Source organism: Suricata suricatta, chromosome 6 (genome assembly GCF_006229205.1).
Source record: "Suricata suricatta isolate VVHF042 chromosome 6, meerkat_22Aug2017_6uvM2_HiC, whole genome shotgun sequence".
Lineage (NCBI taxonomy): Eukaryota > Metazoa > Chordata > Mammalia > Carnivora > Herpestidae > Suricata > Suricata suricatta.
Window position 1 is genome coordinate 36,643,594 of NC_043705.1, and position 15,065 is coordinate 36,658,658.

At 44.3% G+C, this 15,065-nt stretch overlaps 1 protein-coding gene across 2 annotated transcripts in view; it reads right to left on the minus strand.

The window, feature by feature from the left end:
- The window catches only part of DPYSL3 (dihydropyrimidinase like 3), a 109,241-nt gene that overhangs the window by 27,125 nt on the left and 67,051 nt on the right, over positions 1 to 15,065 (minus strand). For both annotated transcript variants that reach the window (XM_029941321.1, XM_029941322.1), the window contains one exon: positions 2,008 to 2,096. In XM_029941321.1, the coding sequence (XP_029797181.1) occupies positions 2,008 to 2,096 (89 nt within the window). The remainder of the gene's footprint in view (positions 1 to 2,007; positions 2,097 to 15,065) is intronic.

Here is a 15,065-nt window from a genome sequence, read left to right on the forward strand (position 1 = left end):
AAGAATATCTTCATTCATGCATTTATTTATTCATTCACTCACTCACTCCTTCATTCAACGTATTTGATTAATATGTTAATCATTAGCAAGTTACTTATTCCCTGTGTTCCTGTTTCTCCTCATCTGAGAAAAACGGAGTAACAGTACTTACTTCATGGGATTCCCGACAGACTAAATGAAGTAAAGCATGTGAACCATCTCACACAGCGCCTGCCACATGCTATGTACTCAATAAAAGGGAGTTCTTATCAAAGTATCTACATGCTAAGTACTGGGTTAAGTGCTCAGACATGGAGACGAACAGGACAGGGTCCTTCCCCTTCAGGGCTCTGAACGGTGCCGGAATTGTTGTGACTGATGAAAGTACAACAAGTTGTGATGAGGCTCATTGAAGGGAAATGCGCCTAGATTTCTGGACTGAGAAGGAATACCACCTACAGAAAGTTATACCTAAGCCAAGTTTTCAAAGATAAGGAAGAGATCCACTACAACCAGAATCTTAAACTAGCCACATAATATCAAAATAAAACTGAGCAAGACCAGGGATGGGCTGTACACACCAGTCTTGGCCGTATCTTCTCAGCGTGGGGGCATACCTTGCTTTATGTGATGAGAGGCTATGTGTAGACCAACCCTGATTTTATTTTATTTTTTCTGAAGTTTATTTGTTTATTTTGAGGGAGAGACAGAACCAGTGGGCAGGGAGAAATGGAACAGAGGACCCAAGCGGGCTCTGTGCTGACAGCAGACAGCCCGATGGCAGGGTTTGATCCCACAAACCGTGAGATCATAACCTGAGCTGGAGTCAGATGCTTAATCAACTGAGTCACCCAGGTGCCCCCAAACCCTCCTTTAAAAGTCACTATGTTGGAAACCCACACTACAAGGTAACAGCTGCGCTGCTTACGGGCACCAAGAACAAATCATTCCGTAAGGTAAGTACACATCCCTAACAGATCTGTTTGAAAATCTTAATCTGAGATTAATGTCCTATCCGTGCTCCCCCCACCTAAGCTCGACCTAAGGCTCCGTTTAAATGCCTCTCCAGCCTCAAACCATCCTCTGAAGGGATTTCTCCTCTCAGTGCACTTCCATATCCCTTATCCTCACTTGAACTTTGATGCCAATTACACAAGGCCTTATATTGTTAGGGAGCTGTAATTTTTGTGCACATTTTTAAAATGTTTTTATTTATTATTGAGACAGAGAGAAACAGAGTGTAAGTAGGGGAGGGGCAGAGAGAAAGGGAGACACAGAATCTGAAGCAGGCTCCAGGCTCTGAGCTGTCAGCACAAAGCCTGATACGGGGCTCAAACCCACGAACTGTGAGATCATGACCTGAGCCGAAGTCAGCCACTTAACCGACTGAACCACCCAGGTGCCCCTGTGCACATTTTTTCACTGAACTTAAGGACAGTGGCACATCGTCCATGTCTCCAAGATGCACAGAGCGCCCATCAATGCCATTTGTACAAAGGGACCTGCAGCATCTTTGGTTGACTGAATTCAGATTTTTCACTTCATTTATCGATTCAAATAAACTAAAGCTAGCTCCCATTTTAAGGGATCATGTGCATAAAGAACAAAGGGTTAAAATAAAGACTCATTTTTAGGGGCGGTTCAGTCAGTTAAGTGTCTAACTCTAGATTTCAGCTCAGGTCATGATCTCACAGTTCATGGGATCGAGCCCTGTGCTGGACTCTGCACTAACAGCATGGAGCCTATTTGGGATATTCTCTCTCTCTCTCTCTCTCTCTCTCTCTCTCTCTCACTCTCTCTCTCTCTCTTTCTCTCTCCCTCTCCCTCTCCCTCTCCCCAGCTTGCTCTCTCTCTCTCTCTCTCAAAATAAATAAACATTAAAAAATAATTTTTAAAGACTCATTTTTAAGGAAAAGAAGAAATGAAACACAAAGAATCAAAGATCTATTAAGCGAAAAAGAAGAAAGTTCTTTCTGAGCCTCTAATGAAGAGAGGAAGTACAAAAAGATAAAGGCTCCCTATACGTACTTTATTAATCCATCTTCCATGTAAATGTCAGCATAAAAGGACTGATCATCGTTGACGATTCTGCCACCCTTGATAAGAAGACGGTCACTCTAGAAAAGAAGGAAAACGTAAGTCAGACTCACAGCTAGGAATTCAGAGAAGGTCACATCTGCCAACCCAATCCACTATCCTAGAGGTCTAAGAGGAACATATTTACTTAAGACATCTGTACGCTCAATGCACTCTGTTTGAACTGGGTGTACTTGTTGGAGATCGAGTCTTTCATGTTTGCCTCTAATTCAAACTCTAGAGTTTCACCTCTCGCTTCTGCAATCTGCCATAGTGACTCAGAAACATGGCTGCATGAGGGGAAGACACTCTTTTATTATCTTTTCTGGTTCACTAAGCAGTAAATTTTAAAATGGTATATAACGTATACCTCAGTGCCTGGCACTCTGTTGGTACTCAACAATGATTCTCAACAACAGAATTTAGGATCATGCATACAATGAAACAGCCTTTAAAAGTCTTTATAATGACACAGGGTCATATTATGTTACAGTTCAGGATACTTATACACGTGTACACACACGCACCCAAGGTTGTGGAATGTATAGGAAAAGCAGTGAATGGAAAAAAGACAGAATACCTATGGTATTCTATAGTATTTAACCCAGGGTGAAGAAGTTATGCAGGACTCTTATTTGCTTCATGAAACTCTCACATTTTCTGAAATGGTTCTGTTGCCTTTATTATGAAAAGAAATTGTTTTTCTTGTAATTAAAGTCTTTTTAAAAACTGTAACTTAGATGAAGTTTGGATAAATGATCAAATTAGAAACAATGCAAATACACTCCAGGCTAATTTTTAAAATGCCAACATATATCTTATACATGTCAGGAGAGGGACAAATCAGTGTCAGTTTTTGAAATCACAGATTTCTTTAAATGAATAAATGGATCTTAGACTATGGCATGAGGGGTAGATGCGGCTTCAGTGGACTCTGGGGGGAGAAGAGAAATCCCAGGAGCCTGGCTAAGTGGGACTACAGCTTGAAAGAAGAACGGTACATTGCAGTTTTTAAGAATTCAACTTACAGATTTCAATTCCATCCATCCATCCACCCATCCGTCCATCCATCTACCCATCCAGCCATCCACTCATCCATCCACCCATCTACCCACCCATCAATCCATTATTCACCCATCCATCTATCCACCCATCTCTCCATCCATCCACCCATCAATCCATTATCCATCCATCCACTCAACCAGCAAGTAATTATCTAATATGAATGACTAAATACATAAGGAGGATGCAATTGTTGAGTCACACCATGCCATTGCTTTTATAAAATCTAAAAGGGATGTCTGGCAATAAAGGAAAAATAAAGTTAACAAAACAATATAAAACTATTAAGTGTCACAAGACATAGGGGAGTGGGCTTGTTTAAGCAGAGGCCGAAAGAGGCCCTTGTGGAGACGATTACCTAGATGGAGTGAGGATGGAGAACTGTAGGCTGACCGAACAGCATGTGCAGAAGCCCTGTGGTAGAAATAGGTTTTCTTTGAAAACCTGAAAAAAATCAGTGTCAAGATAGGAAGCTCAGGGATCAAGGAGGAAAGTGGCAGAGATGAACCTGGCACCAGCTTTCAAGAAGGACCTATGTTGTATGAGAAAGGAAGCCCCTGAAGATGCTGATTTCTAGCTTCATTTAAAAAAATGGTGTGAAAAGTGCCCGAAAATGAGAATTGAGGCTAAGGCTCCACATGGGATATAGCAAAGTGCCACTTCCAAGGTATTACAGGAGAGTAAGAAATTTCATCATGCCAGACTGTCAGGGGAGGGGATCTGAAAGAGATACGGATCAATGAGGCACTTAGAAAAACACCCACATATGCAAGGAAAATGTGCTAAGGAGGTCAAATGCAAATTCCCACCACACGTACCCCACAAGCCCCTCTTGATTGGGCGGTTAGTCAATACGGCCACCCTCATTTCTATCATGTATGACCTCGTGTTTCACACCATGGCAAACCAAGGACATGTCGTTCTTGTCATGGAGCAGGCTCTCTGGCTACTAAGCCTCTGCCAAGAAGTTCCCTCTGCCTTCTCGTATGTTCACGTGATTTCTGATGCCCACGCTCTCCTTGGTCAAGCCTCCACTCAAAGGGTTTCTCCTGTAGGACGCATTACCTGACCTGCCAGCAGATTCCACCTGCTCTCCTCGCAATTTAGTTCAAACAGCTCTGTTGTCTCTGTACCGTAGCTGTTTGAATGTTCAACTGTCTCCTGGCCAGACCAGAGACTCTCTCGTCTTGGAACCATGTGTTTTTTTTAAATCTTTTCACCTTCCTTCCTGGAGACCATCCGAGACAGTTGTTAAATATTGGTAAAATGAATGGGTGAAGGGTTGGACACAGGAGGTTTGATCATGTCATTATGAGGGAAAAGCCATCTGAGTCAGTCACTGTGTGATGTGACCAGAAAACTGCACTATCGTTTTTACAGTAATTGCAAAATTATATGAGGTGGTCCCAGGGCTGCGCTTTCCAAACTTGGATGCATCTTAGAAAAATGTATTTTCAGGCCCCGCTGCAAGCCACTAAATCTGTATTTTATAAACTCCAGAAATGGCTCTCATATAGGCATCAGCCAGCCCAACACCAAGTCAGAGATGAGTACCAGAAACCACTGTTCTGTGTGCTCCAGGCACAGTTCCGTGTGTCTGGGAAGGCAGCAGAAGTTTCATAGTAATGGGATGCCTGCGTGGCTCAGTCAGTTAAGCATCTGACCTTGGCTCAGGTCACAGTCTAATGTTTGTGAGTTCAAGCCCTGCATTGGGCTCTGTGCTGACAGCATGGAGTCTACTTGGGATTCTCTTCTCCCACTCTCTCTGCCCTTCCCCAGCTCTCTCTATATCAAAAATAAATACACGTTAAAAAAAAATAGTCTTGGTAACTATAAGGTTTTCCTCTAATAGCTAGATCAGTGCTTCTCTAACGTTATCTTCCTAGCAAAGAATGGAAGTAAGCTGCTGTTTGGAAAGGGGCCAGCTGCCCGCTGCAAGCCCGGCTATGAAGTATGACCATCCTCCTGCCTAAGGAACATCCACCCTACGGAAGGATGGGTATGATCATTACTTCCTTCGACAAGCATCAAATGTCAGCAAAGGGGTGTGATAGGGGGATAGTAAGAGGTGGTCCAAGGGGAATTAACATCATTCAGATGGCATCATTGAAAACTCTTCAAATGCTCATTAAATAAACCTTCTTTGGCTCAAGAATCCAGAATCTAAATAGATAGAGCACAGAGATGAATTACAGACCTGTGTAGGTTTCAGAGATAGGACTAACAAGACTCTTGCTCTCTGGACCGCTTTTGTACTAATATTATTTGCTTTCATCATGCAGGGCAGAAATATCCAAACCTCAATCCACAGAGCTCAAACAAATGCCATCCTTGGGGATCCTCAGCTTGTTCCCTACCTTTTATTAAAGTGGTTCATAAAACTACTTCATTAATTTAACTCTTTCCATGCATGTGGGATCTGCTACAAAGGGTAGCTTAGGCAAACTCATCACACACAGGAAAGTCTGAAAGGCACGGAGTTCTGGGTTTGGCGCTGAAGAATGCCATCACTACTGACCACCCCCAGGTCATATAAAACCAAACCTACTGGTTGCCAAACACGCTTATCTATGAGTTCACAACTCAGCCCTACAGACTAACACAAACGAGGGCTGAAAACCACCGAGACAACAAATCTGACATCTGTGATGAAAAGTCCCCTTCGGCGATGTTAGAAAGGACTGCTAAGTGTGTTTCTGTGGGACTCTTCACTCTCTTCCCAGAGGCTGACAATGTCTGTCAGGCATCCATGAGCTGAGACCATAAGAGGTAAAATGGTCTAGTCTGGACATCTACCAATGTTTTTCACATAATGATACATACAAAGAATGATGGTATTTCTAGAGTAAATCTAGATAATCTGGAGGGTATATGGAACCCAAAATAAACTTACTGCGAACCTTAAAATAACCAAGCATTCCGATTGCATTGGGCCCTGCCCCGCTGCCAAGGGCCAGGGATGGTGAGCTCTTGAAGACCAGTGGGTGCCAGGCATAACAGTAGGCCAGCCTGGGTCTGGCTGGCTTCTCCCATCACTAGGAGAATCAGGTGGGCCACTTCATGAGGTGTGTGATCTTGAGTTAGGACCTAACCCCTCAGAACTGCAGTTTTTATTAGCCCAGACTGGGTCGTAATACCTTGCTCACCTCCAGCATGGCTGCCAGGAATAAATAAGGAGGGAAAAGTATGTGTGTGTACGTATATGTATCAGATAGCCAGCATAACATAAACACCCCTAAATATTAGTTACATTGATTCCATTCATATTATTTATAGCATTTTAAAATATTTTTAAAAGTCTAGGGGCACCTTGGTGGCTCAGTCAGTTAAGCGTCCGATTTTGGCTCAGGTCATGATCTCACGGTTCATGAATTTAAGCCCCATGTCAGGCTCTGTGCTGATGGCTCAGAGCCTAGAGCCTGCTTCAGATTCTGTGTCTCCCTCTCTCTCTGCCCCTCTCCCATTCACGCTCTGTCTCTCTCTCTCTCTCTCAAAAATAAATAAACAAAATAAAATAAAATATTTTTAAAAGCCTTAAGTTAAGAAGTATGTTGGAAAGGGATCATTCCCATTTTCCAAATGGGGAGATACACAAAAAGGCAGGGGACTTTCTCCAAGTGACAGAGCTGATTAGTTCCAGTTGGAAGCAAATGCGGGTCTCCCACCTCTGGACGCTGGGCAGATTTCTACCTGAGGCCACGGAGCCACTTACCATGAAACCTTATGACAAGTGGCTCTTTCTGACAGATACTGAATCTGACTATTCCAGTGCTAAAACTGCTGACCAGATCTCTGCGGCAGGTGACTTTGGGAATCCAAAACTTCTAAGCCATTACTTATAAAAGTAGTGCATCAGACCTGCTCCTTGTAGCCTGAGTGTGTTCACACTCATAAAGGAATATCACATACAACCCAGAGTAGCATCAGCCCTTCAAGTTTGACAAAGACCATTTTTTTCCTCCTTCACTAATGTATGCTAATGATTAGAAAAAATCAACCACAAAATATTTGGAGTTTGTCAGAAAAGGGGACGGAAGACAGAAAAAGAAGAGAGGGAGGGAGAAAAGAAGGGAGGAAAGAAGAAAGAGAAAAGGAGAAGAAAATAAGCTCTGTAACATGGGGTGTTATTGAGAATGGCTGACTCAAGGGAGCCTGGGTGGCTCAGCCCGTTAAGCATCCACTCTTGATTTCGGCTCAGGTCATGATCTCATGGTTCGTGAGTTCGAGCCCTGCGTTGGGCTCTGCACTGACAGCATGGAATCTGCTTGGGATTCTCTCTCTCTCTCTCTCTCTCTCTCTCTTACTCTCTCTTACTCTCTCTCTGCCCCTCCCCGGTGTGTGCTCACTCTTTCTCTCTTTTTCAAAATAAATAAACTTAAAAAAAAAAAAAGAATGGATGGATGGATTCAAACTAGAACAGAATTAAAGAACAGAATCTTGAACTCAAGCCTACTGGAGTGTGGGTTCCCATTTTAGTTTTTATTGACTAGTCTGCAAGTTAAAAGAACTTAAACCACCACCTCTGTCTATCTGAGGTAATAAGAATGTGCCTCACGGAGAAACCAGAGCCTCTATGGACTTCTTCCCAGTGAATAAAGTCAGCCTGAGAACAGTGCTTAAGACGCATCTGTTCTGTACTCTGCCGACATCCCAGCAGCTCAGAATAAAAACTATAATCCCAGGAACAGAAAGGGAGGATATAAAATGAAGGATGTCTTCCAAAACCAAATACTGTGTTATCTGCATTCAAATCACAAAGCACAGACTCTGACCCGCAGTGGGGACTCGAGATCCTTCTAAAGTTCACAGGAAGGAGCAGGTGGTTATTCAAAATAAATTCCCATCTGGGCAATTAGATTTAACTCCCTAAAAACACTCCCACTCGTAAGAATACACGAAGATAGATAGACTACCTGGATGAGAACTTGTTTTTCTTCCCCAAAGCGGCATCATTTAAAGAAGAGAGAGAAAGGGCTGTCTAAGGCAGTCCAGTTGACCCAACACAATATTCAGGAAAGGTACTGAAGAGTCTCCAAGGGACCAGAGTTCCCATCCTGGCTCTGCAGGGTTGGATGAGACACATAGATGCCTGGACAAGTGACTTCACTTCTCTGGGCTTCAGTCACCTCAAGGGGGACAATGACACCTTTCCCTTAGGTGCTGGTTAGGATGATGGGGACACCATATGTAAAGGGTTGAACTCTGGTCAGGACTCTAAATGCTTAATACATGTGAGCTACCATCTTTATTAGAACTGGGCGCTGCGAAACTGCCCACGCACAAATACTCAGGAAGAACTGAACTAGCACTTTATTAATCAAAATATAACAGATCTTGCCATAAAGGGAATGCCAGAGACGCCAGTCTCCAGTCAACCCTCAGCAACGGTCCTCAGCTCCTGCCGCCAGCTGCCAAACTCAGCCAAGACTTCTCCTTTTAAACTCCCCCCTCCCCCACAGAGGGCAAGTTCTCATGGCCCCGCCCGGTCATTCTTCCTCCGGAACTAAGCCTCCATGAGCATGTAAGGATCCACTTGCTCTCTTACAGCAAGGTCTTAAACCTGCTGCCAAACCCACTCTTGCTGACCAATGTATAGATCTGTTTCCAGGACCCTCAATGACAAACATGCCACTGAGACAGAGAGAAAGAGAAAGGTCCAGGAGGAAAGAGACATACTCTGACTCTGGATTGAGGCTGAGCACAGTTTCAGGGTGTCGGCTACTCTGAACCTCGAAGGGCTACAGCGGAGTCTCACTAACATTCCTTCTCTCCTCACCCAAACGAACGTATGCCCACGTGTGCTAGATGGAGATGAACCTGGGGCATTCCTCTCAAAACAGAGCCCAGCAAGCGGAATTCATAACTAATGCAAAGCCCCATTTTCGCTTTCTTTATTATGTTCAGTTTGGCCCTGGAGGGACAGAACCCAAGGCCAGGAAAGGCAGAACACAGAAGAAAGAGTAGCCACCAACAGTATTAGCCAGCGCAGGGTGGCCACTCAAGTCTTGGGAAGGAGACCATGAAAGCCAGCCATGTGCATTCTTCCCTCCCCAGAGCCGTTAACCATCCTCAAGACGTGATTATCGAAAGGCCAGAGGAGCTGTGCAGCCCATCCTGGGTGGGAATGGACAGGAAGGTGAAGTGTGGATGGTATCATAATCCTAACTCCCTGCAGCATTCCAGACAGGTGTAAGTCCAAGCGGAGAACCAGGTTAGAGACAGGTTAGAGGGAAAGGGGACAGGAGGAACAGCAAAGCCATTCCATTCACAAGCAAGAAGGTCAGCTGCACCTGCGAAGCCCAAACCTCAGACACCCATCACCATGTTCAGGATATTTGACATAACCTGATAGAAACGGTGCTGTCATTTACTTAACATTATCCTCACATAAATGTATTCTGAAAGTAAACACGGTCTTACTCCTATAAATTCTAAGTCAGTACCACTTAGCAAAAATAGAAAGCGAACCTAGGAATGAATACTATAAAAACATCACTACGTTTTGGCTATGCTCTGCTGCCTTAGGATTCTGAAGGACGGGCTCGGATGTGCCACCTTTGTTAAAATGAAGCTACCAAGTGCCAGGCAGGTGCACAATTAGAAGTGCAATACACTGACATCCTCCTTGAACTACTCAAACAGGTTAGAAACAGAAAGGGGACAAAATGTCTCACTGCGGGATTCAATGTTATTTAATGCCCTCTGACTGAACGACTTAAAATGATCAAATGTAGCAGCAGGAATTCCACCCCTTGAAACACCACCATGTGCCAAAATGGGCTTGTCAGAAATAAGAGCAGGGCCCAAGGCGGAGTCACAGAGACCTCTCGGATTCTGGGCAGCACAGCAGAGGAAGGAGATGACCAGGGACCATGAAGGATCACTGACTGTGTCAGAAGGTTAGAGGGGATGAGGGAAAGAGACAGAATCGGGTACGACTTCATCATATCAGAAAGCAGGAAGTGCCAGGATCTGGATAAAAGAAGAAACAGGTATGTATTTAGCTGGACTCTTGGAGGGAAATATGGAAAGATTGCTATCTTGGATGGAAACCAGCCCTGACAGCAATGGGCAGAGCCATTCACAGTTTGGGGAAAGACCAAGGGACTGTGGAAGCCAGACCTGCATTTGCATCCCTGCTCCTAAGTACTGGGTTTAGGTGGGTGACTTGATGTATGTCTGGGCTTCAACTCCCTTAGTGGAGTGGACCTCAATTAATCCTCAGCTTCTTTACCTTTAGTTCTCCAAACAGGCCTGCTGATGGATCTATAAAGTACAGATATATTTATACAGGTGTAAAGTACAATAACATCTACCTCATAGCGCTAGTGTGAGGATTAACTATCAGGAAGGGTATACCCTTAGAAAATACTCCCTAAGTGGTAGGCTTTGCAGATCGTGCCGGCACAGCCACCACTACCACTGTGCTCCCACTGCCATTTTACTGCTCTTGTTAGACAAAGGCAAGTCCAAATCACCGTAGGAACATTATGTAGGTATTACTTATTATATACAAATTATCTGTTATTATTATCATATAAAATGTGTAGCTCAGAACCAGACTGTAAAGTAGAATACAGACTAAAGAAAAGTCAGTGCTTTAAAGAATTAATTCGTGGCCATCTTTGGTCTGGATTTATATGAAGTTTTATGTTTGATTATGCTTTTGTTTTTGTTTGTTTTGCATTGTTACTTGTTAGGACTCAAATCCACAGGGTATGGGTGAAAGTGCTCTGCACATATGCATTCTAGAACACTGGGACCCAGCTTCATTCACACAGGAGCTCAGGCCCCTTCGGCTCAACAGCCTGTGCAAAAGCCTAGTGCCTACTTCGTCAGAAAGGAGTGCGTGAAATTTCAAACCAGGCCTTAATTCTAGGGATAAATGGGCTTAATAATTCATTCCTGGGGCGCCTGGGTGGCTCAGGTAGTGAAGCATCCGACTTCGGCTCAGGTCATGATCTCACAGTTTATCGGTTTAAACTCCACGTCAGGCTCTGTGCTGACAGCTCAGAGTCTGACGCCTCCTTGGGATTCTGTGTCTCCCCCTTTCTCTGCCCCTCCCCCACGCATGCTCTGTCTCTGTCCCTCTCTCTTTCTCAAAAAAAAATTAGTATTGAAAAAAATTAAAATAATTCATTCCATAAACACACACTTGTGTGCCTACTGCCTGTGAGGTTGTATGTTAGGAGCATGTAGGACGAGTAAGGTGTGAACACAAATAGCAAGATGAAGTACAGAAAGGCTAAAACTATCACAGTAAAATGATCAATGGCTGCCAGTGGTTTAGGGAGGTGGGGAATGAGGGGCGTGGGGGTGCTGAACAGGTGAAGAGATGGGGCCCTGGGGATTTTCAGGGCAGTGAAACTATGCCATAAGGTACCTTAATTGTAGAGACATGACATGATGTATTTGTACAAACCACAGAACTGCACAAGAGTGAACCTTAATGTAAAACTATAGACTTTTATTAATAACAGATCAGCACTGGTTCATCACTTGTAACAAATGTACCACACTAGTGCAACAGGCTAATAATGGGAACCTACAGTGGGGGTTGGGGGCAGGCGGGGAATGAAGGGAATTTATGAGAGGGCTCTGTGCTTTCTGCTCAATTTTTCTTTAAACCTCAAAGCACTCTAAAAACAAAGCCTACCAATTAAGAGAGAGAGAAAGGGACAAAAGTTCGTTTTCTGGTAAAAATCAAAGGGTCCACAAAGGACTTATTGAAGTAGGCCTAGGGGAAAATCACTGGTCTGGACACACAGGTACGGCCAAAGATAATTCTGATCAGAGTTGGAGGGCGGGTGGGAATAATTCATAACGAGCATTTGCTGAAACCTTCTCATGCCCTACAAACTCTTCGCAGAGTTCACTGAATCAACAGAGAAATGCTAAGAATTACGTGCTGCTGTTCTCCTCCTTGAACTGATGAAGAATGAAAGCTTATGGGGAGGTTGGCTCATGGCCTGACATCGCATAACCAGTTGCTTGGAGGACCAGTTACACCAGTGCAAGAAATGTAGTCAATGGGAAAGCATGGTGTTGGGCAGGGTCCCTGATGCCTAGGATCCTGCAATGGGAGATGCAAGAGACAGGCGGCTAAAGAGTTTGACCTATACTCTGTGGAGCCTGGAGCTCAAGAAGGATTTTGAGGGAAAAAATGAGATACAGTCTCGGAGGAGAAAAGAAAACGAAGCTGACGGAATAAGCATGCTGGAGATAAAAGAGCTAGTTCGAGAAGAGCAGCAAGTGGCAGCAGAAAAATATATGACACAACCCATTCCATTCAGAAAACGAGGGAAGAGACAGAATATTCAAACTAGATTGTTAGAGACTTTAACAAAGAAGTGTGGGCAGGGTTTGGTAAATTAAACGGATGTGCAGCACCCAGGACCTACCAACAGCAGGGTGCCACATCTGCTCCAGGCCTGAAGCGGACAAAGGGGGAGGGCAGTAATTACCCGGCTGAAGAGGGCAGCTGTATGGACAGCAAGGTCTGACAGAGGCTGTGACCTTCAGAAGTGGCACGCAGCCTCTCCTCAGTGACCCAGTAGGAAGGAATCACGAGGCCGAGATACCCAGACCTCAGCTGTTCACCCACCGTCCAGTCTCCTGGTTGTACGGCAGGAACTGAATCCATGTAGGAGCTCAAGGGCAAAGGGCCTGTAGATGCAGGCCAGACAGCGCCGGAGCACGGAGCCGGGCAGGAAACAAGGACTGGGCAAGTGGAGAGTCAAGCTGAAAATATCCCACCCAGTCCCTGAATATCCAACCACGGCACATGATGTAATACACTGCAATACAGCCACACAATGGCTTGTCATACGGCTATTTTTTAAACAACCTAAATCTGTCTCTTGACTTTACAATAAGTCATAGATCAATGTGCCAAATATGATTTGATTCTTGCAAAAGCAAAAAAAAAAAAACCACTACTATATGTAAATGGGTTTATGATGTTCTTGTGTGAGCAGGAGAAAGGTCTGGAAAAATGTACATCAAATTATTAACACTGGATGTGGTAGGGGGAAGGGGTGCAGATGGAAGAGGCATGGAAGACTTAGAAACTTTTTCTTTTCTCTTTCTCCAGTATTTATTTACATCATTTCACCAGTTGCACAAAGCATATGCCATTTTAACTCTTTTACAAGAGGTTTAATAAAGAAAATTAGGAAGAGGAAAAAGAAGAGGGTGATTGCTATGGCCCAAGTGACAGCAAGAATATGGACTACAAAATGCATGGCATGCTATGGAGGAAAGCTAGAATCCACTCATCAACCAAAGGGGAATGGAAAGTGACGTGTCTAAGTTGACTGAGATGTCAAGGCAAGGTGGCCAGGAAGGACTCATGAATAAAAATGGCGAACAGATTTCACTCATATGTAGAACTTGAGAAACTTAACAGAAGACCATGGAAGAAGGTGGGGGGGGATAGTTATGAACACAGGGGGAAAGAGGCAAACCTATGAGACTCTTAAACACAGAGAACAAGCTGAGGTCTGATGAGGGGAGGGGGGAGAGGGGAAAATGGGTGAAGTGCATTGAGAAGGGCACTTGTGAGGATGAGCACTAGGTGTTGTATGTAAGCGATGAATCTTACCCCCCAAACCAAGAGTACACTGTATACACTGCACGTTAGCCAACTTGACACTAAATTATATTTTTTTTTAAATAAAGAACAGAAAAAAGAGTAATGAAGTTGAGGTGTGAGAGTATAAATAACAATTTTGAGGTGCTGGTCAACCATATAGGCGTGAAGCAAATAGCTAGAGACAGAGGCCTATGACTTGGGAGCATGGGTGGGTGTTCATGGGTGGACTGGAGCTAATGCCCTACTGAAAATGGCAATACCGACGGAAAGAACAAAGGAGAGTAGAAAGATTCTGGGAATGGGGGTCAGTTTTCTGGTCTTAGCTCTGTGACCCTGAGCAAGGCACTTGGCCTCTCTGGGCTGCTACCCAATGACTGGTATTCCCTTCCTCTTATAGAAGCGGGCTCCTCTTTGATAATTTCTGACTGGCAGCTGGCTTTGATTGGGCCTTTAGAATGACAGGGAAGCCTAGCGAATTCCCACCCTATTGATGCTCAGAAACAAGAAACTCTTTCACTGAAGCTGAAAGCCAGCCAAATGCAATTCCCGGAGAAGAGATGCGGGCTTGGGCCTCAGAATGTGTGAGCGGCACCTTCAAATGATAGGCCACTGCTCCCCATCTATTTGTGGAGGCCATAAGGATTCTTCTCCAAGTCTGACCTTATACTTTTAAACCTGGCGCGGCTGCCCTGGCATTGTGGTTAGAAGCACATAACCACTGGCTTATGCAACTTCCCCAAATTGGTCCTGTGGTGGATGCATTAAAAGAACACACAGCTGTGATATTCCAGCTCACACCACGTTGCTGCAGGAAGGGCCCTTGGAGAGAGATCGCGGGAGGAAGGAACTGTTTCCAAGACGTTCCCCACTTTGTTCTTCCCTGGAACCCAGACGTCAGAGGTTGGGTCTGAACATGAGAGCAAAGAGGGGCCTCATCATTCACTTTGTAGCTAAAGAATCCAAGTGGTGAATCAGTGCCAAACAGACCGGCAAAAGGGGAAGGGCTTTGGAGTTGCAGTCCTCACTGCGAAATGAGAGAAGGGATATCCACCCCAAAGGACAGAAGTAAAGATTAAGCCCAAATTCTGGTGAATGGTAGGTGTTCAATAAATGCAGGTTTCTTTACAGGCTAGGACACAAATCTCAGGTCTGCACTTCTCACCTGGATGCCTACTCACTCTCTCCTCTAACCCTGAAAAATAACTTGACTTTTCATTTCTTTTAGTGTGTCTATATATTTTCTTTTATGGTTTTTTTTTTGTTTTTTGTTTTAGTTTACTTATTTATTCTGAGAAAGAGAGAAAGGGACAGAGGATCCAAAGTGGGCTCTATGCTGACAGCAGAGAATCTGACG